At 41.6% G+C, this 27254-nt stretch overlaps 3 protein-coding genes across 4 annotated transcripts in view; 2 read left to right on the top strand and 1 right to left on the bottom strand.

Annotated features, from left to right (window-relative positions):
* Positions 1–6586, top strand: part of cecr2 (CECR2 histone acetyl-lysine reader) — a 40714-nt gene extending 34128 nt beyond the window's left edge. Inside the window, exons 14-19 of the mRNA XM_078257887.1 lie at positions 170–549; positions 745–894; positions 1038–1842; positions 2403–4473; positions 4961–5026; positions 5186–6586. Of these exons, the coding sequence (XP_078114013.1) occupies positions 170–549; positions 745–894; positions 1038–1842; positions 2403–4473; positions 4961–5012 (3458 nt within the window). The 3' untranslated portion in view covers positions 5013–5026; positions 5186–6586. The remainder of the gene's footprint in view (positions 1–169; positions 550–744; positions 895–1037; positions 1843–2402; positions 4474–4960; positions 5027–5185) is intronic.
* A 3432-nt stretch (positions 6587–10018) lies between these two features.
* Positions 10019–19998, top strand: ada2a (adenosine deaminase 2a). The gene is made up of 10 exons (XM_078257883.1): positions 10019–10325; positions 10841–11172; positions 13487–13706; positions 15432–15645; positions 16118–16245; positions 17180–17270; positions 17449–17557; positions 18183–18340; positions 18490–18692; positions 18805–19998. The coding sequence occupies exons 2-10, from the start codon at positions 10863–10865 to the stop codon at positions 18893–18895; spliced, it is 1524 nt and encodes a 507-aa protein (XP_078114009.1). The 5' UTR covers positions 10019–10325; positions 10841–10862; the 3' UTR covers positions 18896–19998.
* On the bottom strand, positions 19251–22899 carry ribc2 (RIB43A domain with coiled-coils 2). 2 transcript variants are annotated; one of them, XM_078257885.1, is made up of 7 exons: positions 22659–22899; positions 22463–22544; positions 21310–21597; positions 21101–21219; positions 20533–20706; positions 20268–20434; positions 19251–20190 (listed from the first exon to the last, which is right to left on the bottom strand). In XM_078257885.1, exons 1-7 carry the CDS (start codon positions 22761–22763, stop codon positions 20181–20183), a joined length of 945 nt encoding a protein of 314 aa, XP_078114011.1. In that variant the 5' UTR covers positions 22764–22899; the 3' UTR covers positions 19251–20180. The 2 variants fall into 2 exon arrangements, with proteins under 2 accessions (XP_078114011.1, XP_078114010.1); XM_078257884.1 differs by having other exon boundaries at positions 19251–20164; positions 22659–22898.
* Positions 22900–27254: the final 4355 nt, after the last annotated feature.

The raw sequence follows: 27254 nt of genomic DNA, 5'->3' as shown, positions 1-27254 counted from the left end.
GTGTGTGGCTGTGTATGTATAAGGGAGGGAGTGACTTGAAGATGCAAAGCTATTATTTGAGTGGATGTGCTACATGTGTTTATGGGGGTGCAGAAGATGTGGTTGTGTGTAAGAACGTATGTGTTTTATTATATGAGCATAGCTGATGTGTACGTCTGCCTTTCCCCAGAGTACACAATCATGGCGGAGTCTCTTGAACGGTGTTTTAGCCGAGCCTTACTAAAACACTTTCCATCAGAGGATGGTGACACGGACGAGGAATTCCACATCAATAGTGAAGACAAGGAGCGCAAGGACAAAAAGCGCAATCGTGGCAGTAGTAAACATTTGGGACCTGAAAGTCTGATTAAGGCTACGCAAGTCCAACGTAAGCGAAACTCCCAAGGGGGAAAGGGAAGCGCACTCTCAGAGGAAGAGGAGAGCAAACCAACACGACTGCCTCCTCCCCTTCAATGGGCCAGTGGCCCCCCTCACCCCTACAGACTGCCTCCAAGCCAGCAGCACATTCATGAAAGAGACATCAGGCTCATGTACCACCCAGGGCAACAGGTATCCACAGAATAATTGCTTGTTTTTTTGAAGTTCCTCTACATTTCTTAAAACCCATGTACTTAATTTGTCACCTATACTAAACAATATTTTAACTAGTTATATGAACACCTTAATCTATTGTTTTCTTCCCTCTTGATTTCTGAAATGTAGTAGAAAAACTTCAATAGTGAATTATCTCTATTGTCTTACCAGCTCCGTCGTCCAGCGGGCCCCCCTGGTCCTCAGGGCCCACATCTGTATGGCCAAAGAATGGCCATGGATCCCCGCTTTGCTTACCAAGCTCACATTCCCAGGCATGGAGACCCCAGTTTGAACCACTTGCCCCACAACTTTAATATGCAGGTATACAGACCCAATTACACCTTTCTTCTGAAGGACCACCTTATTCTGTGTGTGTGTGTTCTACTTGATGCTGGTAAAACAGCGTGATGTACAGTTATACTAATCAAAGCCCCTAACTTGATTTTTTTATTTTTTTTTCCTAGCATCGCATGGTTGAAGGACATCACATGGGTCCTAGATATCCAATGGTCCCAGATCCTAACCAGCAGCAGCCTCCACACCAGCAGCAGCATCCCTACATGGGTCCAACTCATGGCCCGTCTCTGGGCCCACGTCCTGTGGGCCTCCAGCCTGGCCCTCCTCCTGAAGCCAGCATGTATCCATCCCACCACCGTCCAGATGGCCACACCATGCACCCCATGGGTAACAGATTCCCAGGGCCAGAAGGACCACCTCAGCACAACTACCCAGGTGTGAGGCCTTCCAGCATGGGCCTATCCAACATGTGGACTGGTATGAATCACCAGGAGAGACCCAATGGGATGCACATGCAGGATCCCAACATGGTGAACTCGCGCAACTTTAGTTACGGTGGAGTCCCCCCTCCAGTGGGGCATAAACCTTGGCCGGAAGCTGCTGGATACCCCCATCCTTCTCCCAATGCCCAGTATCAAATGTCTGCAGCGGTCAGCTCCCTGGGGCCCATGGCCACACGCCCCCCTGTTCCACACCCAGACTCTTCTGGCAGGACACGCTTGGCTTCCATGCTGGAAAGCCCAGAGATGCTGGCCCTGCAGCAGCTGTCAGCCTCTTCTAGACCGCCTGCTGGTGCCCCTCATCAGCACATGGGCAACTTTCAGCAGCCTGGGCCCCCATCAGGAATTGGCAGCATCCCAGCTCACCCCTCTCAGCAGCCTCCCCCTACCCCTGAGGTTCAGCTGCTGCGTCCTGCTAGAGACAATGGGCCAGACAGCCAGCCTCCCCAACAGACAGACATGCAGCCCAAAGGTAGACCTGACCTTCTCTCTCAGTATTTCACCGGCCGTGTATATTCTGCATGAAGGAACCCAAGCACAGTCTAACCTTTTTATACACAAGTCTTCTTTCTAGGCTGTAGTGTTTCAGTTTGTTAATCAGCACATCCCCCATCCTTGCCCTTCCTCTGTGTGCTTTAAGCAATTTGATTTTAATTATTTTTCACAGTAAGTGGCAAATTGAATATTCATTAGTTTAGTGAAATTTCTTCCTGGTTGCTTTGAGGGTACAAAGGAGATGGCATGTTGTCAGTTAAGCGTCACTAGCAAGCTTACAATGTGTTTGTATTCTCACTTTAATGGAATGGAACTGGACATGATTACATTTTTAATTTGCTGGTTTTGTATTGTTGATTTGATTGGTTTGGATAGATAGTTTTTGAAGTAACACAAACCTTGTCTATTTTATCTTTTTTTATATTCTTTGACACAGTACTCTACATAATGCAATGGTATTGACGAACAACCTTCTTCTTGTAAAACAGTTATTCCTTCAATTCTAACTTTCCTTTTTATTATTTTGTATGTTAACAGACTCCGAGAACCAAATGGCTGCCACCAACATTTCCAATGAAGCTTCATCACACAAAAACACTGTTTCAATTAACCAAGACCATCCGTCCATCCGTAGCCCCAGCGAACACCAGACTGGGCCAGCAGAGGTAATGCAGAGCCCCCCAGCCTCTAACTCGGGCCGATCACAGGAGATTCCGTCTGGACCAGGGCTCCCGCAGAGTTCAACAGGGCAGAGCCACAAGCAGGGGGTAGATGGCCAGAGACAATCTGCCAGCCACTGTCCCAGTCGACACATTGGCGCTACTACTGTGTCATCCCATCTCAACATAAGTAACAGCTCCACTGATCCCACTCACCCCATCCACCCTCCGCTTACACAGAACAGTCCACAGCACAAAGCTCAGAGCCCCGCACTTCACCAGAACATACCGCCGTTGCATGTTGCAGCAGCTCAGAATTCCACTCAGCCAATGTCAGACAACAACTTGTCACACATGCAGAATGCACATCAGCAAAGTGAACATCAGCAGAACATCCAAAAACAGCAGCAACCTCAGAGTACCCCTCCCCAATGCCACCCTCAGAGCTCTCCCCAGCAGATGACCCAGAGTACACAGCATCACAATTCTCTGCTACCCCATCATCAAGTCCCCCAAAACACCTCTCCACAACGTCACACACAGAGCAGCCCTGTGCATGGGATGCCGCAGAGTGCCACACAGGGAGCCCAGCCTGGACCCCCTCAGCCAGCTCCTCTCACCTCTTTGCCACCCAGTCATCCTACCCCACTGTTACCTTCCCAGCCCAGCCCAGCAGACCTTGGAGATCAAAGACCTAGTGAGCCTACAAGTAGACCGGACACAGATGCTATTGCCGTCCCTCCGCAGCACATGATGAAATCTGGGCCCCCCAATGGTATTTACAAACACCAGGCTTTTAGTCCCAATCCCCATCAAACCCAGCTGGTGGGTAGTAACTCAGGTATGCAGGCCCAGAGAGGGCCAGCACCTGCTCACAATCCAGCCATGTCTCCTCACTCCCACGGCCAGGCAAACGGAGCCATGGGTCCATATGGCATGGGGAACCATCCACACCCACACTACAGCCAGACAAACATGATCAGGCCCCTGCCTCCTCCTGCTCACCACCCTTATCACAACCAGGCCATCAACCCCCTGCACAATCCTGCTCAGCACCCCACCTACCACCAGCAGGGAGGGGCTGCCTACTCCTACCACACGCCAGGCCAACAGCACCCTCAGGCCCACCCAAACATGTACCCACCTCATCAGTACCAGCAGCAACACTACTACCCGCAACCCCATCCCCAAGCTCAGGCCCATAACCAGGCCAACAGTAGAGGGAGTTATCCTCCAGAGGAGTGGCATCGGTCTCATTATCAGCCTCACCAGGCGATGCCGCCCAACGCCTACCTACCTGTAGCTAGTGCCAGAGGCAACAGTCAGTTAAAGGAGAGCAGTGTGTCACCACTGGGCTCTGAGGGCTCCAGTGGTGCTAGTTTGGTGTCCCCTGGCCCTGTGCCTGAAGTAGGGCCACACCCTGGAGGCCCAGAGGGGAGGAAGTGTGAAAGCAGGGAGCAGGCCAGTAGCAGCGGTGGCAGCCCTGCAAAGCAGGCTCTCACAGTGAGCTCAGAGCGACCTGAAAGCCCTAAAGAAATCCTGGACCTCGACAGCCATAATGCTGCTGCCCGCCACCGTAGCACCGAGCCACCTCAACAGCACACTCCTGCCTCTGCCGCACACATGCTGTCTGGCTTCATGTACGACCCTCGTGCCGTGCACCCTGGGATGCAGCGAGGCGGCGTTCCTCCACCGCACATGATGTTTCAGGTTCGTGGAGATGGCAGCAGAGCCCCTTACCCTGGCCAGCCATACCCAGATCCACGCGGTTATGCCACCCACAGACCTCACCCACACCTGATGGAGGCTCTGCAGCGGCCCCAGCAGCTGCCTTACTCCCCGGGCCAGTCACGCATGGCCATGTTCAGACACCCCCGGCCTGCGGGCCACTTCCAGGGTATGATGATTCAGCAGAGAGGCCTGGCACCAGAACACTTCCTACACCCAGGGTAAAATGGAGTCTTATGTTGTTGTTCTCTCTCTATCTGTAGTCTTATGCCTGAGTCAGTATTTTTTTTACTTACTTTTGTTTCACAGTCAAAATACAATTCAAATAAAAAAAAATCAAAATACAGTTCTTTTCAACTAGTATTTGTTTCTTTTGTATTTGAAGTGACTCAGGGCATCGTAGGGAAAGTTAGGCTTGTAGTAACCTCTAAACAAAATCCAATTTAAATGTGTTTTTTAAAGATTGGTTGAGACAAAAACCAATGTAGTGTTGATTAGTTGATTAACAGGAGTTCTATCAGTTTAAACAGCAATTTTGATACCCAATTAATATGTTTAAGTCATTTATCAAATGCTAAACATTCGCAGTGTAAAACACCCTTTTATGAAGCTCAGTTCTGTTTGGAGTAAAATGCTAGCCCAGTAGTGGCAACTTGACCTTTTTTAAGTGTTAACAACATATTTTTTTTTTCTTTTTTGTGGTCACAGGCAACAGACGATGGCTGCTCCAGGCGGCCCTAGCAGTAAACAAGGAGTGTGACACCAGATATCAGAGTGAGTAAAAATAACTTTTGTCACTATGTTAAAACGGCTTCCAGCAATTTCCTATTATATCATCCTTCCTTAAATATGTCTTTACAGTGCCTTAAGTATCGAATCCTAAAAACATGAACACGCTGCTAAAGGGTTTTTCATTCCTTTTTCTCCTTTCAGGCATGTTATTATCAAATACCACCTGGACAAAGCAGTGAGAGGAAAGGAAGACTATGTGCGCATGCTGACAGAGACTGTGGATGTGACACTTGATGCTCCACATACATCTCTTACTGATTTTCTTACACTGGACAAGAACTTTTGGCTCTGTTTTACACACCACTGAACTTGAAGATCCAACCAGGCAGATGGTATTACTGAGATAATAATAATAATAATAATGTGAAATGTTAATGAGCCCTGGAGAACAATTCTCTCTTCTTCTGGAGCTCAGTGGAACTGGCCAGGGATGCACCGACTTGCTCAGGGTCCCTTCACCACAATGGTTTCTTCCAAACACGAGCGTTTGAACTAGGGTCCTCAAGCAGAAGGGCAGCCTTTTTAACCACTAGGCCGACCTGCCCGACACAGAGGACCCTGCCTTCAAGAACACTGGACACCCCTCTCCTCTTTGAGCAATGGACATACAAATGGAATAAAGGACACGGAACACAGCCTGCCTATCTTATCCAATGACAGCAATGCTTGATGGAGCTGTTAATCTACTGACAGAACTGAGAAGGACTGGGATGAAGACGAGAGGGACTGTTGTTTTTACTGCTATTTTCTGTTCCAACCCTATCTTTAAACTCAGGTGTAGAAAAGGGAGGTACTATGAGACTGTCACCCTAACCCAGTCACCTCACAGGCCCCTTGCAATTGCCTTGGTTTCCTTTTGTGAATGTATGAGTGAATGTGTAGACAATAAGGTGTGCACAGCAGATTAGCTGCACGTGAAAGGACACAAACACTGGTCGTTTGTCTGAAGCATAAACCGTCCTGAAAAAGTTACCAGTTACTGTCCGTTTCCACCCCAACTCTAAACACGCAGTATATGCATCTTTCAAAGCTGCCTTCATTGTCACAAATGTCTTTGACTAGCAGAGAGGGACTGGCAAAGATGGCGCAATTTGTATTCGACTGCACCGAACTCTCTGTTATGCACTATGGATTTTGTTAGTCGGGACATCCTGGAATTGAGTGGCCTTGGATAGTCTTATTTTTAGTCAAACACGTATATGTATAAAAATATCCTTACCTCTTGTCCCAGATGGGGGAACTTCAAAATGTCACGCTAGCTTGTAAATGCACATACACAGAACAAACATACACATCAATTTCTTTTAAGTTGTGACTTTTGTTGCATTCCATCTACAGGTGCGAACTTTGTTTTCACGGCCCTGCCTTTTGCATGGTTGCTTCTTTGAGTGCTTCCTCTTCCCCATGTCAATACTAAACGTATCCTCAGGGTGTACAGTTTCTATATACGGGTATTTTTCTGCATTATTTGAAGGAGGAGCAGCCTAAGGATAATGGGACTGCAACTGTGGCAAATAAATCCACCTCATGTGAAGAACCTAACCTTTAAGGGTCTGTATTTTTATTTTTATTTTTTTTTAACAATTCTTAGCGTAAACATCAGTTTAATCAAAGTTGAAGTGAGATGGATTTGAGTTACATTCCTGTTGATCTGATATCATACCATTAGTCATCAAAATTAATTTGGGCTTCCTTCTGACATATTTTTAAGAGCAGCCAATGTATTTTATCATAACGGAGGTATGCTGTGGAGGTTTTGTCCAGCACCCTACACCTTATCCGATCCATGTTGCACCTGTAAACCCCATGTGCAGTTCGGTGATGGCAGCAAATGAATCTACCTCATCTAGCCAGTCAATGGCATCTACTGAATCCCTCCACTTCTTCTCCTGCTCTGCCAGACTCCTGCCGGTCTACAATTTGTGACAAGCTGAGGATTTTTTGATTTTAGCACCACTTTTTAAGTTTGTAGACTTGCATAGCTGACAATTAAATATCCTTACAATACATGACCATCTTGGCCACAGTTTGCTGTGTCAACTTATGATACCGACTGACCGTCTCAACAAGATGCAGATGGGATTATTCAGCTGTCAGTCTGACATTGACAGGTATTCTGTAAAAGACGCAATCCTTGAACGTGTACAATATCTTTATTTTTAATGGGACAGCACTTTCATTCCCAGTTAAATTAAGTATGATGGACAATATTACATCACATGTCTAAAATGGGACTCTGTAAATTGGTCTCCAGTTGTACAGATTGCATGCCTTCCTGTCTAAAGGTTGTTGAAACTAGACAAAGTAGGCCGTATTACAGTCTAGGGTTTGTAATAGACTGCATAGAGTTTGGCGGCATTATGGATTTACTATGTTCCTTAGTAATAGGTATATGAGGCATTGTAAGGAAATATTTAAAGAGGATGATGGAATAGGAAAGTGCTAGAAGCTGTGAGACAATTTCCTAAATGTGTCACACAAGACTTGCTATTTTGTTAAAATAGGAAATTGTTTTAATATTTAGTGGGCCTAATAGGGTCACTTTGGAGGTAGCGCGTTCACTTGTGCTGTCTAACGCATGAGGGACAGTGTTGATTTTAAAGGTCTGAGGTTGGGATACTGTCTTCTGCTGTACAGATTGTGTGTGTGTGTGTGTGTTTGTGTTTGTTTCTGGTGTGTAGAATCAGCACCAGATGATCAGAAGTGTGCATTCATCTCTCACTTTTACTTTGCTGTCATTTCTCTGCACTAGTGAAAACCATTTAGACGTGATTAAATGTGAATCATATTTATTTTCTCTTAAGAATTTTTGTACATTTTTGAACTTGTTTTAATATAAATGTGGTCTGGTTCTTTTTTATGTTTTTGTTTTAAGCAGTTGTCTTTTACCTCAGTAGCATGGTGGCATTGAAAAATAAGACCTGTACGTTTTAAATTTTTTTAAGTGACGTTTACAAGTTCTTACCTGACTGACATAGATTATTTTGGAAATGGAACAGAGTATTTTCTATACTGTACATTTCTTAGAAATAAATCCCTTTTTTCTCGAACAAGAGTCAGTTTTATCATTGCCAATTCATCATTAGGGAAAAAATAAATAACTAGTCACATCACTATAACAGCAGATCAGTGACATAAAAAAGGCTGTACCATTCCATAGTAATAGGGCATGTATCTATAATCCGTTAAAGAAACTGAAAGGCCCAAAGTAATGAAATGCAAACAGACAAAACAAGAGGGCCAATGCAAGACAATGCATTAATCTAATGGAGCGCCTCACGCCATCACCTTCAATTAGTGGTGATGCTCTTGACGGAAGCCCTCCACAGATTGTATGTTGCTTTGTTTTGACCCTTCTCACGTCTGCAGTAGTTAGTGGTGTGACGTCAGCATATGAGGAAGCAGCATGGCTCTCAGGCTTCCTTCAAGGTGCTCATTGTGAGCAAATAAGCACATTATTTAGTTAGTGGTAGTGAAAAACGCATTCAAATGAGGCATGTAATTAAGAAACTTTAATTGTGTGATGTTCATATTTTTGTTACACAGCCAATGTTCCTAGGTCTGGTGGACCCACCACATTATTAGGCTTTTAAATCAATACAGCCATAACAATGTATGTACAAATACTTAACAGATGTTTACTTTAGCTCAATTACCAATGATATATACATAATTTATGCTTCATATTTGCCATTTACCACTGTGAGATCACATTTATGATTATATGATCATTTTCGTTTGTTTTTTTTTTTGTGAGAAAACAAGGAAATTCAACTATAAAAAAAGGTAAAAAGAAAAATGGAAACAAGATTTTTGATCATTATTGGTGCTTATTTCTTAGAACTTAATCAGAACAGATGATAGTGCTAGAAATGTAACAATTTTGTAACTTTGTGTGGGGATAGCAGGTGCAGAAAGACAACATTCACACACACACACACACACACACACACACACACACACACACACACACACACACACACACACACAGCAGGCTCAGTTAGAAATAATGAATAGCATAATTTTTCTTTTAGCAAACATTGAAAACGGGTCCCACAGACCCGAACACCACACAAGGGTTAACTGAGCCAAAGTAAGCAGGTAGCATAACTACATTCTGAAAGTGAAGGAAAACAAGACTGTGTAACAGTAAAAAAAAAAACAGCGTAATAGTAAAGTGGACAAAGATGGAAATAAGTGTAGGACTTTATCCTACTACCCCTGAGAAAAATGTTTGTATTTCAATGATTTCAAACCAAAGAGAAACCTTTGAGGGAAACGTTCATCAGGAGGAGCCATTTCCAATACAACTCCTCCAACAACTTTAAAAATACTTGTTGACGGATATCTGCAGTTGAGTCGACAAGTATTATGTATCTAGCTTTTTAAGGTGGGCATTTTTTCATCATGAGTCCCTGATTAATTTGGAAAAAGAAACCCACCGAATTCAGTTACCCCGTCTGAAATATTTAATATATCTGTTGATATGAACGATCTCAATTTAAGCATCTTGTCGTTTATGAGTGGAATGCCCAGTGTTCCTTCAATTAGTTACAATGGGTAACAGGTATGTCTTATCTTTGAGTCACTGTGACTGGATGGAGATATGTTTGTTCTGTTTTACATTTAATGGTCATGGTATCTTGTTTTTGTTTTTTGTGCAAGTCTTAAATACAAACGTGTAATTATCATTAGTTTGTTGATAAATGTAATATGCCATGCAACACAAATTATCAACGTTTGCTTCTTCTTTTTTTAAATGCTGCCAAAGCTGAGTGTTGTTGGTTCGTATTATTTGATAAACGCTAATTGTAACGCAGATGCGTCAGCCAAAAAAAAAAAAAAAAAGCCATTAACCCCATAGTGCATCGGAGATTGGACATTTATTCCCTATGTCTTCCACACTTCACCAATCAAATTATTATCAGGGTTACATTTCAGCCAATCATAGCGGGACGGGGGGCGGGACTTAGATGCACCCTCAGAGAAAGGTTTGCATGACAGACGACACACAGGCAACAAAACACAGACAGCTCCACCATCGCTCTAGTGCTGTTTATTTGCTAGCTTGTTTATTTTTGCGACAGTAGCTAAAGTATTTGACAAAAGTACAAGTATTTTCAGCTGACACCGTGGAGCAAGTTTTGCCGTGTTCCTGGTTCTAAGTGACTCTCAACAGGACTGTTGACATACTCGTCGTCTGGGCACCAGCTACCTTTAAGCTGCACTAACGTCCGTCAGGATAACGTTACAGTATTTTCAAATATCATAGTACGATAAGGTAACGTTAACCGGTTGGTTGTCTTGTGTCAAAAAAAAGAAAACATTTTTAAATTTAAATTAACAGTAAAACATGCATGAGTTACCCTAGCCTATTGTAAGTACTTCCTTTAATTGTGTAATTACACGACATGTAGCTAACGTTACTGAACGTTAGTTGCTTCTCTGTCCACTCGGTAACGTAACAGGGACGTGTACACATGGTGGAACTGACTGCCGACGGAAAAAAAAGCACAATTTCTCTATTCCAGCTGACGGAGTTATTTAGTTTTTTTTTGTTTTTTAACCTCAGTTAATGTAGAACAGCAGTTGTAGAAACAAGGCTTTTTTATTTATTTATTATCAAACATATTATATAATATATTATATTATTTATCGCAGAATACATTTGTTACAATTTGTCAAAAAAGGAAATTGAACTGGTAGAACACATCATTTTGTTACAGATCATGTTTTCATAAAGAATAATGACTTGTCTGTGAGGTTGACGACCCCTGTTTATGTTTTCTCTCAAAGCTCCACACACGCTGTCCGGACAATGGCAGTGCTGCAGTTGCTACAGCGCCCCCACGCGGCTGTGACCTGTCTGCTTTTGTTCTGTGTGGCCGGTGGCCTGTCCATGCCAGACCCCAGGCACAGAGAGGCCCTTATACAGCTGGAGGCCTCAATGCAGACAGGAGGGCAGGTAGTGTTGACTGACACTGAGCAGCGGCTGGACACACTTCTGTTTCAAATGAAGCGGGAGGAGATAGTGAGAACAGACTTCCCTCCTGCCATGCACTTCTTCAAGGCCAGGGACCTCATCAGGTCCAGTCCAATCTTCAGCCTGCTCCAGAAGATGCCTAAAGGTATGTTCAGTCTCACACCTCCAAGCAAGGATGTAACTTTGGTTTGAGAAATGTTTTTCGATTTGAATACCATTTCCTGCATTTCTACATACATTTAGAGGGACTATAGTCTCGCTTTGCCAGACCTTCCTCCACAGCGCTGTGGAAGAGGGTCTGGCTAGTCCACACAGCTTTCTGGGATGGGGGAAAAAAACATGCTCTGGTTTATTGGCGCCGGACAGAGCGACGGTGCCGCTACAAAATAGCCTCAGGAAGGAACTTGTTTTGGTGGAACTTGTGTACGTTCAAAAGTAGTTTTAGTCGTGCAAGAGAAAACTCAGATTGGACAGATAGTCTAGCTAGCTGTCTGGATTTACCCTGCAGAGATCTGAGGAGCAGTTAACCATAGTCCTCACAAATCCACCGGAGTTTAAAATTCCAACACAAAGAAAGAGGAAGGTAACGGACATCTGGCTGAAATGAGTGTCACCCGCCGGAATATCCGGCAGCAACGGAGCAATCCCTGAAGTGGAACGTCATGGATATTGACTATAGTGATACAAAATCCAGGAAATAATTATGTTGATCAGTGGCGGTTCTACATTGAATGGCGCCCTGGGCGAGACCCCCTTCGGGGACGGGCTGTCTGGGACCAAAAATCTGACCTGGCATTTTGGCCCAGACCGGCCCACCGCATAAGATCACAAATACCACCCGTCCTTGAGCTCCCCTGAATATGTATAGCAACTCTTACTCCTTAAAACTACTAACGCCAGGTAATGAGTAAGCAAGAATCAGTGAGAGTTGACACATTAAATACTTCAAAAAGTGACACTTATTAATACAATAAAACGGTATACTCCTCATGAATCATAAAACAAGCTCTCTATCTATCTCTCTATCTCTCTATCGATCTATCGGTCTATCGATCTATCGGTCTATCGATCTATCTCTCTATCTCTCTATCTCTCTATCGGTCTATCGATCTATCTCTCTATCTCTCTATCTCTCTATCTCTCTATCGATCTCTATCGGTCTCTATCGATCTATCTACTCTATCGATCTATCGGTCTATCGATCTATCGGTCTATCGATCTATCTCTCTATCTCTCTATCGATCTATCGGTCTATCGATCTATCTCTCTATCTCTCTATCTCTCTATCTCTCTATCGATCTATCTCTCTATCTCTCTATCTCTCTATCGATCTATCGGTCTATCTCTCTATCTCTCTATCTCTCTATCGATCTATCGGTCTATCGATCTATCGGTCTATCGATCTATCTCTCTATCTCTCTATCTCTCTATCGGTCTATCTCTCTATCTCTCTATCTCTCTATCTCTCTATCGATCTATCGGTCTATCGATCTATCGATCTATCGATCTATCGATCTATCGATCTATCGATCTATCTATCTATCTCTCTATCTATCTATCTATCTATCTATCTATCTATCTATCTATCTATCTATCTGTGGAAGCACCAGAGACACAAATAACACCCCAAATCCCAGAAAGTGATTTATTTCATAATATGGGCACTTTAATATATGTTAATTTTTCACAAGTATTAACATTATCGGGATATTAAACAACGTTATCGCATATTATCCTCATACCGTGCAGCCCTAGTTCATAGCACGTTTATACACATCTTGCTCTGTCGCCACTGCTTGTGAGCTGTGGGTTATAATGGGTAGCTTTTTGAATTGCCTCTGAAAACTTAATTCAATTCAATTTTATTTATAGTATCAAATCATAACAGGAGTTATCACAGGACACTTTACAGATAGAGTAGGTCTAGACCACACTCTATAATTTACAAAGACCCAACAATTCCAGTGATTCCCGCCAAGAGCATGCATAAATGCGTAAATGCGACAGTGGTGAGGAAACCTGGGACAGACCCAGGCTCTTGGTAGACGGTGTCTGATGGTTTTACTCTAAGCCTTTATCATTTGCCACTTTTAAGCTGTCGTGGATATATAAAAGGACACGGATGAGCTTGATGCCCTGGTTGTGATGTTAATCTCTGAAAACATTTGGCGAAAATGATCTGTTTTCAAAATCAACTTGCAGCAGATTTGGTGGACTTTCTTATCAATCAAAATCCTTTCTTTTTATGAAAGAAATATTCTTCTTTCGAATGAACTGGCCAGTACATTCTCTCTTGCTTAGAGCTGAAACAATTAGTCGATTAATCGATAAGTTGACAAAAATAATGGACAACTATTTTGATAATTGACAAAACTAGTTGTTTTTTTTCAGTTGTGAATATTATCTGAGGTTCTTCTGGTTATTTTATTTCTTTATAATTCTGTAATTCAATGTTCCAGGGGGAGCTCTCCATGTCCATGACTTTGCCATGGTAGACGTGGCGTGGCTAGTGAAGAACGTGACCTATCGGCCCCACTGCTACATGTGCTTCACTGACAACCAGTCTATCAGATTCATCTTCTCGTCCCGATGGCCCAAAGCTCTGCCGCGCTGCTCTCCCTGGACCCTGCTGGAAAACCTCCGGGCCAAGGTGGTCAACACCACGGATCTCGACAACAGGTGAGTTTTTTTCTTGATGAGCTTGGAGAGGACAAACATTTAACCCTTGAGTTTTCGTCGCGTCGACGTTAAACTTGTTGTCCTTCCGGGTCAAAATTGAAAATGTTTTTTGAAAACTTTTTTTGGCGCTTTCTTTACCCGACGTTTTTGTAGCTTTCTTCGATGCTTTTGATTGTTTTTGTAAATGTTTTTGTCACGTTTTTTTATTTTTTATTTTATCCATGGTCAGTAAACATTATGTATATGACTATGAAATTAGAAACTATGAATTATTTTGACTAATAGTTCAAAGGATAGATCAGAGGATGTCGAGTGACTCACAGACTGGCTTATGCCAAAGTTTAGTCAGGATGCTGTTTTGAAACCATTTAAACATTTTTTTTCAAATGCTTAAATTTGAAAACACCCAAAGTTCAAAATTCAATGGAAGTAATCATTGATTTTACCTGTGAAATACAACGTACATCAGTGTTGTTTTGGGGCAATTTGGTTGAAAGAAACCCATATTTATGATACAGAAAAACGTTAAACGGGTCAAATTGGACCTGAGGACATTACAAGGGTTAATTCAAAGAATACCACAGAATAATAAACAAGCCCCACAACACTGAAGATTGTTGGGCTCTTGATTCTTCTCTAAGTCTACATATTGGTATTTATTTTGTGAGTCATGTCCACGTCCAACAGAACAAATGTATTGTAGTATGAAGTGCACCAGTGCACACTTTTCCACTATGTGCCCATGACCTAAAATGCTTCTCTAATTTATCACTGTGTCAACACAAAAAGCAAATAGTTAAGAGATATCACATCTTGTTCACTCCATTTTGGAGAAGTCATTCATGGCTAAGTCTGCATATCATTCATCACTTTTTTGTTGTATCTGTATCTTGTTACCAGATTTGAGTGGCTTTAAATCACTGTGTCATTACACTCTGCTATTACTGTCCGTTACCTGAAACCAAACCCACCTTGAAAAGAGGAAGTATCTAACAGGAAGTAATCCATTAAACACATTGATCCAAACAGACTGTAGTGTTATATTAGTCTGTGTTTGGAACATCTTTCTTAGTCAGGATTAGGGCTGCACAATATGAGGAAAATATCTAATTGCGATTATATTGACTCATATTGCGATTGGGATATGATTGGCTATATTGGAGGGAATAATAATTTTTGTATCCTTATTCTCATTTTCATTGAAAATTGAAAGAAATTAAAAGAAATTGAAAGCAATTTAAATGATTAGGAATTAGGATCTGGATTTGTAGGCCGAGACGTCTCTGCAGTACCACAATACTTCATTCAGAATGGTTTGACACATATTTTGCCTTTTCACAAATATTGTGCCCCTCTGCAATTTGGATATTGCACTAGTCCATATTGCGATTTCAATAAAATGGCGATTAATTGTGCAGCCCAAGTCAAGATGGCAGTCTAATTGGGAGCAGTTTGCATTTAAAGGTCCAAGGAACACGATGCTAGGATACAGGATACAAAAAGGGCAGTTAATTCTTAAACATTTTTGATTTACTTGTATTGGTTTTCCGTTTTTTTGGTTAAACCCAAGAGTGCAGCATAGGTAATCACTGCAGATGCACTGGTTTTCCAAAAAGTATAAGTTCCTCTACATAGAAATGTTAAGACATAAATGTCGTCGACAGTGGTAAAAGGACCTAAAATGACACGGATCATCTGATCGCAGCCATGTCTTCATATTTACAGCATCATGGGCAACATGACACTCTTCACTGATCAGGATCCAGAAACGGTGTACCCCAGTCAAGATGTGATATGGGATACGTTTGAACAGGCCTTCCAGGCAGTGTGGGGCCTGGTCACATACGCTCCAGTGTTCAGAGACTATTACTACCAAGGTCTCACCCAGTTCTACATGGACAGTGTCATGTATCTGGAACTGCGAGCTTTACTCCCACAGGTATTATTGGCACGCCTAGTGTGTCCAGTGCATTCCGTTGTCTGTTAATTTATTATTAAAGTGCTCATATTATGTTTTTTGGCTTTTTCCCTTACCTTTATTGTGTTATATATCTTTTTTGTGCATGTAATAGGTTTACAAAGTGAAAAAGCCCGTTACAATACACGTCATAATGCTCGCCTAGCTGCTAGCGTGGCATGATTTCATACTCTGCTTCTGACTGGCTAGTAGTCCTTACCTAGCTACTGCGCATGTGCGACTCCAACAAAGATGTCTCACTCTGTAGCTAAAACAGAGAGCTCAACACACAGGGTGAAAAGAGGAGCTGCAGCAATGTGCAGTACAACAAAAAAATTGTTTTTTGAAAATTAAACCATGTAAACCTATTCTGATATAACCTCTAAATACAATTATGAACCTGAAAATGAGCATAATATGAGCACTTTAAGTGTTTTGTTTTTTTGTTGCTGAGATATACGAGTTGGACGGCAGCACTCATGACACAGCCTGGACTCTGAAGACCTACCAGGAGGTCACCAGACAGTTCACAGCAGACCACCCAGGCTTCTTTGGAGCAAGAATCATCTTCACAATCCATAGGTGACTACCCTTAGGCTACATTAACATTGCTACGATTTTTTTAAGCGGCTTTTTGAGCCAAAAATGACCTTCGTGCACAGAAGTTTTTTTTAGCTCTAGTAGAAGAACTGATCTCTGTTTAAACTAACGCGCCCAAACCTCATATCTCAGGAACATTCTGGTATACTGGGCATGCGTGTGCTGGGGTTAACAGGAGGCAGCATGTATACTCCACCCGTTGCTGGTAGTTGCCTATGTAACGTAGACTCAGAATGAGATGACGTCAGTGTCGGCGTTGCCAAAGGTCTCTGTTCGCGGCCGTTGAGACTGCGTCACAACCCCGACCGTCCAAACCAAAACGGGGGTCAGAAGTGTTTTCAAATTTCTCTGGTTTAGGAACTCTGAAACGCCAGAGAGGTGTGAAAGCGAGGTGTAAACGTAGCAAAAATAGATATGTTTTAAAACTAAAAGGTAGCAATGTAAATGTAGCTTAGAAAGGATTTCACTTAGTAGTCAGAATGGCATTCTGCCTATTGGCTCACTAGCAGACACAAGAGGATGTAGATATAATCATCGATCACTAGGGCTGGGCAATATATCGATATTATATTGATATCGTGATATGAGACTAGATATTGTCTTAGATTTTGGAAATCGTAGTTGTCTTTTCCTGGTTTTAAAGGCTGCATTACAGTAAAGTGATGTCATTTTCTGAACTTACCAGACTGTTCTAGCTCTAGTTCTATTCCTTTACCCACTTAGTCATTATATCTACATTAATGAAGAGTATTTATCTTAAATCTCATTGTGAAGATATTTTGTCAAAGCACCAATTGTCAACCCTATAAGATTGCCACAATATCGACATTGAGGTATTAGAACAAGAATATCGCCATATCTTATTTTCTCCATATCGCCCAGCCCTATCGATCACACACTGCCCTGTATGCTTCAGGGGAGTAAATGCATCCGTGATGGCCAGAGTTGTGGAGGAGGCTATGAAGCTACAAAGAGACTTCCCAGATGTCATGGCTGGTTTTGACCTGGTGAGAAGCAACAGTCTTTGCTCAAGTTTGTCACTGACTGATTTTTAGTTTCACTTACAATGTGGATGGTTAAAATGCAAGCCTATTTAAGTCTAATACAACTGTTTTGAATCAGTGAAAGCAGCATGACTTAAACAGACTTCTCTATTTGTTGAAACAAAAATCTCTGCGTGTACAGGTGGGCCGCGAGGACAGAGGCAGACCCCTGTGGTACTTCAGAGATGCCTTGTCGCTGCCAGTAGAGAGAGGGGTGACACTTCCTTTCTTTTTCCACGCTGGAGAGACCGGTGAGCTTATAAGCATTCAGTTTGTACAGCTACAGTATTCCACATCATGTACTGCAGGCTCAGAGGTAAATCAATACATGAGGTTTAGGGAGAATCAACTTTATCCAGAAACATTTGTGTGAAATAGTAGCTGTCTGGATGCTGTCAGTGTAACAATAACATATGTTAATGTGTACATTTTAAGCAAAAACGGGCTACTATTGTAATGTTGTTTATTTAGGTAAAAGGATACGAAGGAAATCTTTGTAACACGTCATCAAGATGTTTATAGTCAAAGAGTCCGCATAGGACAAAATCAGTTGTAGTGTATGAATGTTTTATTTATCAGACACTCAAAGAGAGGTAGAAGTACGTAGTATGTATTTCCTCACTGTTGACAGTGTGGTAGCCCTGAAACAACAATGAAGTACCACAATAACCTTATAAGCATTATATCTGTCATCTGAGATTTGTAAAAAAATGAAATCTTTACCATGAGTGGAGTGGAATGTATTTTTTTTTTGGGGGGGGGAGTTTGGCTACTGCGTTAATGACTGAGCCTTAATACATGGGGCGCACGCTCAACCAGGTGAGCTACCAGGGCGCCTCATAACATGCATTTTGATTTCTCTCTACTTACACGTAGATCTTGAGGGTACAGAGGTGGACCAGAACTTGTTGGACGCTCTTTTGTTAAACACTTCCCGTATTGGCCATGGATTTGCTTTGCCGCGCCACCCAGTGGCCAAAGATCTATCCAGAAAGAGAGGGGTGGCTCTGGAAGTGTGCCCTATCTCCAACCAGGTACACTATCATCTGGTAAACCATACTGTACAATAAAGATACTTAGTTTTTCCTGCCACTAGAGTGTAATATTTAAAGTCCTATGAAATAAGAAGGCTGTAATTGAATTACTCTTGTACACAAATATCTCCTTTCCTATCTTCATTCAGGTGATGAAGCTTGTAAATGATTTGCGAAACCATCCGGCAGCTGCACTGATGGCAGAGAACCACCCAGTGGTCATCAGTTCAGATGACCCGGCTATGTTCGGGGCCTCTGGACTCTCTTATGACTTCTATGAAGCTTTTGTGGGCTTTGGTGGGATCAGATCCCATCTAGGCTCCCTTAAAGAGCTGGCCATGAACTCTATTAGGTGAGGTTCAGTTGAGATGACGAGAGAATGTGATTTACAAATTTCAAATTGTGCGTGAGTGCTCACATGCCTCAGCAGACTGCTCACTGACATCTCCCTGTCTGTCTTGCAGGTATAGTTCTTTGACTCCAAAGCAAAAGGAGAGAGCCCTGGCTCTGTGGCAGAGAAGTTGGGATAAGTTTGTCTCCGAAAATGCTTTTTGAGTTAGAAACTGATATTTTGGTAACACTTTACTTGAAGGTATGGACATAATCGTGACAGGACACTGTCATAACTATGACATGACACTGTCATGAACGTGTCATAAACGTTAAAAAACAAGTCATAAACGTTTATGACTTCTGTCGTTAAGTGTCATTCGGTTTTTGTCATGACAAGTTGACATTGTTTGGGTTGTCTCAATTATGACAAGTTGACATTACATTTGTTTGGGATGTCTTTGTAATGACAACTTGACATTAACCAGAATGACATTACCAGAAGATGTATTTGTCATGACAACTTGACATTAAATTTCTTTGGAGTGTCCTAATTAAGACAACTTGACATTAAACAGGATGACATTATGTCAAGTCGTCATGACAAAGAAATGGGACAAATATGGGACAACAAAGCTAGTTTGGAGTCAGATATTGTCCTTTTTCACAAACGACAATTTGGCATGTTAAACATGATGAATAAGGAAATGAATAATGACTATCATAGAACATTCATAGTCATTCTTAATGTTAAAAGTAACACTTGTGCTTTTCCTACTATGACAAGTTGTATCTGCTGTGAAAAAGGCCTATTGTTACATGTTACCAAAGTGGAGTTGGCTGTCTAAAGTAAATAAACTGGCCAGTGTGAAACACACAACACATTAAGAGCTACACATATGAAATAGCTTCAATCAAAGGCATCTGTTAGGTCTATGTTTTATTAAGGATTGTTAATGTATTTGCACTTTAAGATTAAGTTTTGCCCGTGTTTTTGGGGACATGTTAACTGGTTGAGGTGCTAAATATTTGACTTCTCTTCGTAGTGTGTTTGTGCTTTCTAAGAGTGTAATGCATAGCTTGTTGAAATGGATGTTAAATCCTGTGGGCTTAGAAACACTGTTCTTGAAAAACAAAGTTTTTTTTTACATAGTTTTACAGGTTTTTATAGGTTGTTTTTTTCTTACTTTGTTAGCATACCCATGTGTCTCACATATTTGTCCAGTCTAAAAGCCTGGCTGTGACAATATCAACAGCTGTCAGAATCATCCAGACATTAATAAATGTTGTGAAATTAATTTTTCCATAATTAAAAAGTGTTAATTTACTGTGTGCTTCAGTTTATTCAGTGTTCTTCTGGCGTAGCACCATTGTCAGTGCTTAGCCACTGTAATAAGCCAGTCATCAGTGCAGCGTGCCTTCCATCATCTGCTGCAGGTGTTGAATTTGGAGAAGAAGCTTTCGTCAATGCATCCTCTTTCAATGTCTGGTTTCCTTAAAATGACACCAGTCAAAAAAACCTAGTGAGACAATAGTTTTTTTTTGTATGTGCTTAAATATACTGTGTGTGTCTAAGTGAGTGAATAGTGCTACTGACTGTTGTTTGTGTATTTCGGCCAGCTTGACGTTGGTGCTGTCCAGGTGTTGTCTCAGCTGCTTGTTCAGTCTTGCCTGCTGCCTCTCTATTAACAGAGCTGTGCGAGCCGAGTCCATGCGGACACGATCATGTTGTTCCTCTTCTCGCTTTCTGTCTAGTTCTACCCTCTGCAGATGCCCGGATAAAGCAGACAGACCATCAGTGAACAGCTTTCTAAATGATCAAAAAGAGCATGTGTTTGGAGTATCATTTGTGCCTGTTTTACCTTTTTCTCCTCGATTTGATATTTCTGGAACTGGATGATTTGCTGCAGGCTCTCCGGGGGGGCTCTCCTATCACTGCTGGGACAAAGACCGGGCACTCCCACCATGCCCGGTGTGGGTTTCACATCTACACCCTCATCATTGTGTTCCTCTTCCTGGTGACGCTTCTCTTCAATCTTTGCCCATCCAGACCAAGCAATAAGGATGATAAAAAAAGTGTGGTTACTGCACCTCCAATTCAATTTCAATGAACATATCTCAAACTTTTAAATTGAATATATCAATTAAACAAGAGCTGCTTAGATTAAAAATGTATAATACAAAAACTTGAATTATGTCGTTAATTTTCATCTAAACCCAGTATAACCAAAAGACCAAAATGGAACTCCATTGTATGCTCGTGTATACCATTCAAGGTACATGCAGCTAAAATGTACGCATTTAAGTATTGCCAAGCTTATTTTTATTGCCAAGCTTTAACCCTCCCTTGGTGCTTTAGGGATTTGTTATTAGAAATGATACGTCCATGTTTTCCAAGCAAGTTTAACTACGATTACCAAGGTGACTTACCTTGGCCAGATTGTACTCTTTAGTGGCTAAAGTTGCTGCTTTTCTCCTTGTCATCTCAGTGCTCTGAAGCTGCAGAGCTTTGTTGTCCATGTCTACTCTGCTTTGGTCATAGCGTTGCTCTAAAGAAACAGTAGAGAAGATGAAGCGGGGTTATGTTTTGTGTGTGTGGACTGATTATCTGTATTCTGTACGGGATCAGACAAACCTACCCTCAATCTTTCGTTGATGCCTTTCTGCTGCCAGCTCACTTTGCTGCTGGATGAGCCACTCTCTGAGCTGCTCCCTCTGCCTCTGTCGCCTGCTCTCACTGTCAGGGTCCTCGCCCAGTAGGCCAGGGGGCATCATTTGTGCATCACCCAGGTCATGCTCCTGCTGGCACCGAGGCTGCTGGTACTGATGCCGGTAGTCAACAATGGCTTTCTCCATCGCACGCTTCTCCTTCGCTTCTCTGCTTTGGAGGAGGCAAGCTACTTTGCTATTATGGAGCATATCAGCATCTGTATGGAGAACACATGCCACACACATCACAATGAACTTCATTAGAAATGATGACTGCCTAAAAATATGATAATACACACCGTAGTGGCAAAAATATGTATGTGGATGTTTATGATTGGATACTATTTTCTATCAGTGAGTGGTAGGACCATAGGTAGGACATTATAGACCTTTTCAATGGAATCCCATTGCTAGGCAACAGCCTGGACCCTTAAACACCGGTCTCATAACCTTGAAGAAGATCTTTTGCATGTTTCCCTTTCATTATTCTTAGTGCTAAGCGCTAGAAACATTAAGATTCTCTACTAAGTGCTTTATTTCTTTTTTTCCCCCCTCGTTAATATAATTGGTAACATTTTATTTCTATACTTTTTAATGTATCCTTTTATTGTCATGTTTTCTATGCCTTGATAATGGAAATGAATTTGAATGAATGTCATTCACAGTGTCTGACTGTCCCGGGACAGTCATGGAGTCACAGGACAGTGTCTGGAAGTCACAGGACAGTGTCTCGGAGTCACAGGACAGTGTCTGACTGTCCCGGGACAGTCATGGGAGTCACAGGACAGTGTACAGGACACTACTAACAGGACAATTTTGCTGCCCTAACCTTAACTTGCCATGACAAAAACCGAATGACACTTAATGACAGAAGCGTTATGTCATAAACGTTTATGACGTGTTGATAATGTTTATGACACGTTCATGACAGTGTCATGTCACTCTTATGTAGATACCTTCAAGTAAAGTGTAACCGAATGTTTATGTTTACGACTGTATGGCTTCTGTCGTCCTAGAACACATGACACTCAATGACGAAGTCAGGAAACATTGATAAACGACGTTTAGTTAACGTTAACTCACGATAAGCGTTTTGTTCCTCTTTTGCTGCCTCTTCTTGTTTCTCTTTTTCCTTTATCTGCATGTTTAAGGCTTCCGTGTCAACCTATAAAACAAGACCACGGTCGGGACCGCGCAGTTAAATGCCTGTTTAGAACAAAGTTAGCTAACGTTACGTTACGCGTTAGCATTCCTCTGCTAACAGACATAAAACACTTACCCCGACCGTCCTCATTTTGTCATTAAAAATCCTTTCTTGTCTTTCAGTCTCTCGGTAGCGACGCCTCTGCAGAGTTGTCCTAGCGACGCCGTCAACGTTAAACATTTTTGATTTAAAAATAGTATGCGGTGTTAAACTTGAAACGGACTCCTGTCCTATCTTGGGCTCAGACACGACAAACTTAGCTACACTTTAAACACCCTGGTTGCTAAGAAACCAGAGGAGGTCGGCCATGAAAACGCCTGCAGCCACATGGTGGCAGAAGAGGCTTATTGAAGCGCTTTTCAAAAACAAACAAGCACACTTTTACTCATCATTGGCATGATCAAAAGCCCTCCAAATCCACGGTACACTCCCACAAGTTATTTTACATATTTTGGCTTCACCTTCGGAGCCCCTAAGGCACATGGAAGTTTCGTGTGAGACCGCAAAACTTTAGTGTGAGCACGTGAAAGCCGTATATTGACGTAGCCTGGGCCATGACAGTGACAGTTAGCGAAATGACTAAAGTACAGCAGTTAGTTGCACTATATTTTAATCTAGGTCTTCGTTATAAGGACATTGCTGCTTTGCTTGCAAGTCGTCACCATTATATTGTTTCGATACGACATTTAAAACGGATTTTAAATTCTTGTAATCTGTTCCGGAGCAAGGGATACAGCGATTTGGATCGGGCAATTACTTTTATTTATGAACAGTTACAAACATCGGGCCAACTCCACGGATATGTGGATGTACACAAAATGCAAGGAGAATGGATTAAATGGACATTCTAAAACGCTTAACGTGAAAAAGCTTAACGTGGTTTAATGTACTGTTGTATATTTAGTTGCAGCACTGCGTTGGGCGATGTGTGGAGAAGGAACTTCGTTGACACTGTTCTTGATTATAAAAAGGTTTATTACATCAAAGATTCCAGCATCCTTTTACAGACTCCATGGACATCTGGAGAGACGACCGACCCAATCTTCAAAATGTGTCGCTCTGCCTTTTCTTTGTGTGAATCCAGTATATATCCTTTACATTGTAATAACATAAGGCGTGATATGCGTAAGTGTATGATTGGAGTAGGGAACTGACCAATCGATACCTTTTCTTTGGCACAACCCCAAAAACCGGACTCCTCTGTCCTGGGGGCCATCTGTTCATGTTAACAGCCTCCAAGTGGCTTCAACACAAGTGGGGCAAAGTTCACGCATCCCCTCACACCAAATCCCAAGTCAAAGTGCAAATGGTCAGATACCACATTTCCCCCCTTTGAGACTTAATAAAGTCTCGAAAAACAAAAAGAGTAAGATTACAACAAAATAACACTTCTCATTACATCAGGTTCCTTATAATATCACCTTTGGAGTGTAAAGAAATTAATAGAGTGTATCAAAATGAAATTTATGGAGTGCAAGAGCGAAAAACCTATCTGGCAGCTTTCTTTCCAAATAACCATCAATCAATCTAGATAGGAAAACTCTCTCACGGCCCCTCTGCCCTAGACGACCACCTCAGTACTCCAGATCAATTAGAAATCAATTTATGTAGAGATATGGTTTAAGCAAATACATATGAAAACCTCAGAAAATGAAATAAAATCAAAACGATGTCCAAATTCAGGCTGGTCAACCCATCGGACCGAAAAAGGACTATTTCTTTCCCTGCCTAGACCCCATCTCCCTAAGCGTCGAAAAGAAAGAAAAAGAACATCTGAGGTTCTCGTATAGTCACTTCATGTCAGTAAACATCATTCTTCAAACAATTAATGCAAAGTATATGATACAAATTATGTATTATTCATACAAACATGTATATATATCTCAAACAAACAGGAATGTAGTCTACTACACTGCAGTTTCTCAGCAGTGTTGATTATCAATGCAGTATTGGTGTGATGAAATCTGAGCGTTTCCACACCGTCCTGGTTCAGAGTTCTCAGTCCATTTTATTGTCCATATTCCCATCAGTATCCCCTCTGCACATTCTGCCATATGCTCTGGAAGAAAAGAAAACACTGACCAGTATCGATTGCAAAACAACACATGAAATTTAAAACATCAAAATAAGAATAAAAATGAATGTAAAATAAGAATAAAAATGAATAATATATGAATAATACCAAAGATCAAATATCAAAAGTAGTATAATATCAATCACATTCCATTTCCCCCCTCTGAAGAAGGCATTAAACAACACAACAACACTCGAGAATGTGAAAATCATAGCACAATCAGATATTCAAAAAGGATATGCTTCCATCAATACGCCATCTAGTGCCGCTTCATCTCCGTCCAAATCAATCACATTTAACAAAGGCATCTGAGTACTATCTCCAGGCATCACCACTCCAACCCATCTCAATATCGTAGCCTTCGCAAAAGTCAGCAACAAAGTACAAAAACAAAACATCACACATAGCGCTAAAAGAGCTGCTACTAAAATCTGAACCACTACACTACATCTATAACACTAGTGATATTATCAGAACTATCAGGAATCAAAGTATAGCAATCATTCCCCGTCAAATTCAAAGCCACACATAAGCCTCCCTGTTTGGCTAAAATATAGTCAAGAGCCATGTCATGTTTCAACAGCGTCAGTCTGTGACTTCTTTGAGTATTTGACAAATAGTTAAAACCTCTTACCGTCTCATTTGCAAAGCCTTGCAAAGTGTAAGTAATATTATCAATGTGATCTGCCAAAAATGTTACACCATACCAAGGAAAAAAGTCCTATTCCCCATTTCTCTCCCAAACTGATTCTCCAGTGATACGATTCTAGATTATGAAATTGTGCCATCTCTCTCTTCACCCTACTTCCAGAACTAGTGTCAGTTTGAGCTGTCTCAGGCGCTTCCCCTTTTTGAATGGTATAAACCTCGTACGGAAGCTTCAACGTCGCCATATAACAACATCCTATCCACCCATAGGGTGAGAATAAATAGGCTTTATTACCACAAACCCACCAAATATCTTGAAAATTCCCTATAGTCACGTTGCCAGGCAAAAGCTGATCTCTCACCATTACCGTCCTACCCTTTTTACTAGATGGTATGGGAATAGTTACTTTATATGTCTCATCACTAACCTTGCATTCATGCTTATCCAGAGTCATCATATAGTCATCACAATCTGATATTCCCATAAACATTCCTGGTCCATCATACGTCTTATTTGAACAAAAACATCCTTTTGCCCTCGCCGGTGTGACTTCCATTATTATTATTATAATTAATTGCTGTTAGCTTATTTTCCTTTTGATCTAACAAATTCACATAGGATAATCCATTTAACCAAGAGCAATCATATTTAGGTCTAAACAACTGTGTTGACAAAGACATCACTACATCTATTGCAGATTGTTGATGATACAACAACCATGATAGAGCGTAAGATTGACACTTTAGTAGACAGAGGTTGAGCCACCGTCTCTAAAATTGAGTCCCACGTGCCAGGTGCAGGTACACCTTGACCTTACAGAATGAGTTAACTGCTGGAACCATAGATTCCTACTAGGCCATCTATCTGTAATTTTCAGAACAGAAGAATTTAATTCATATACCTTCCATGTAGTTTCTCTCTTCCTTAATGAACGGTATTGATCAACCACATCTACTAGTGCTTCACCAAAATTAGAGAACTCATTTTGTTCATCCGGGATAATATTCTGAACTGTTTCAGATGAATCTACATCCTTCTCTTCTACCATATGCTCTCCATTATCCAAAATATCCTTACTGCTATTTGTACCTAACTCCGTCGGTAACACAAACTTCTGGGTTACATTTACTACATTCTTTACTTTCTGAAAAACTGTACTCTGTGTTGACGTCACATTTACAAGGGATGTTACTACTGTCGTAGCATTCATCTCTTTCAAAGTTACCACCAAATTCACTATTTTAGTTGAAGTATTAACACTTTCAATTGTTTCTGAGAACAAAGTGACAAACGTCTTATTTACTTTTGGAGTAATTACTGTAGTATATGGTTCCTGTATTCCTTTGGTGATTGTAGAAATTTCAACAGACTTTAAATTTTCCATCATAAGCGTCACTTTATGAGTCACGCGACCTGCTATCTAATAATTTTGCAACGGAACAGTTTGAAACTCCGGCTCTAAATAAGTACACACGTATTCTCCTAAATCTCCCCATGTGATATTAAGCAAAACAAGTGAGCAATCACCTGAAACCTTCCACCATTTTATATCATTGAACAAAAAAATACTTTCTTTGACTATAGGATATACCATCCACTTCTGGTCCTCGTAACAATACAACCTCGCCACGATTATTTCTCCACTCGGGAAGACTGTTACCACCACTATTCCATTTCCCACATTCACAAGGAACAATAGTTGTTGTTCCTAACTTAACCTCCATCACAGTCTCCAATGCAGTTGGCATTTGCGAAGTCGTCCGAGGCTCCACTGTAGTAGCAACCATGTGTGATACATTCATACCTTTAGTAACTATCAACACTAGAAGAGTTGAATTACCACTCATTGTTCTAATGTTAGGCTGAAGTGTTGATATCAGTGTTGTTGATTCTTTTGTTTCTTCAACAGTTTGGACCCTTATGCTTTTGCTTCCATCTTTTACCACTA

This window comes from Sander vitreus, chromosome 8 (genome assembly GCF_031162955.1).
Source record: "Sander vitreus isolate 19-12246 chromosome 8, sanVit1, whole genome shotgun sequence".
Classification (NCBI taxonomy): domain Eukaryota; kingdom Metazoa; phylum Chordata; class Actinopteri; order Perciformes; family Percidae; genus Sander; species Sander vitreus.
Note: the sequence above shows the minus strand (reverse complement) of the source record. Positions and strands in the feature narration are given on the sequence as shown.

Bases quoted from the DNA above. Each gene is read 5' to 3' on its own strand.
- ada2a (XM_078257883.1), top strand. From the start codon at position 10,863: ATGGCAGTGCTGCAGTTGCTACAGCGCCCCCACGCGGCTGTGACCTGT. The intron at 16,246-17,179 runs GTGACTACCCTT...TGTATGCTTCAG, and splicing joins ATCATCTTCACAATCCATAG to GGGAGTAAATGCATCCGTGA. The intron at 18,341-18,489 runs GTACACTATCAT...ATCTTCATTCAG, and splicing joins TGTGCCCTATCTCCAACCAG to GTGATGAAGCTTGTAAATGA.
- ribc2 (XM_078257884.1), bottom strand. From the start codon at position 22,763: ATGTTTAACGTTGACGGCGTCGCTAGGACAACTCTGCAGAGGCGTCGC. The intron at 22,545-22,658 runs GTAAGTGTTTTA...CTTGTTTTATAG, and splicing joins ACAAAATGAGGACGGTCGGG to GTTGACACGGAAGCCTTAAA. The intron at 20,435-20,532 runs GTAAAACAGGCA...GGGCATCTGCAG, and splicing joins ATCAAATCGAGGAGAAAAAG to AGGGTAGAACTAGACAGAAA.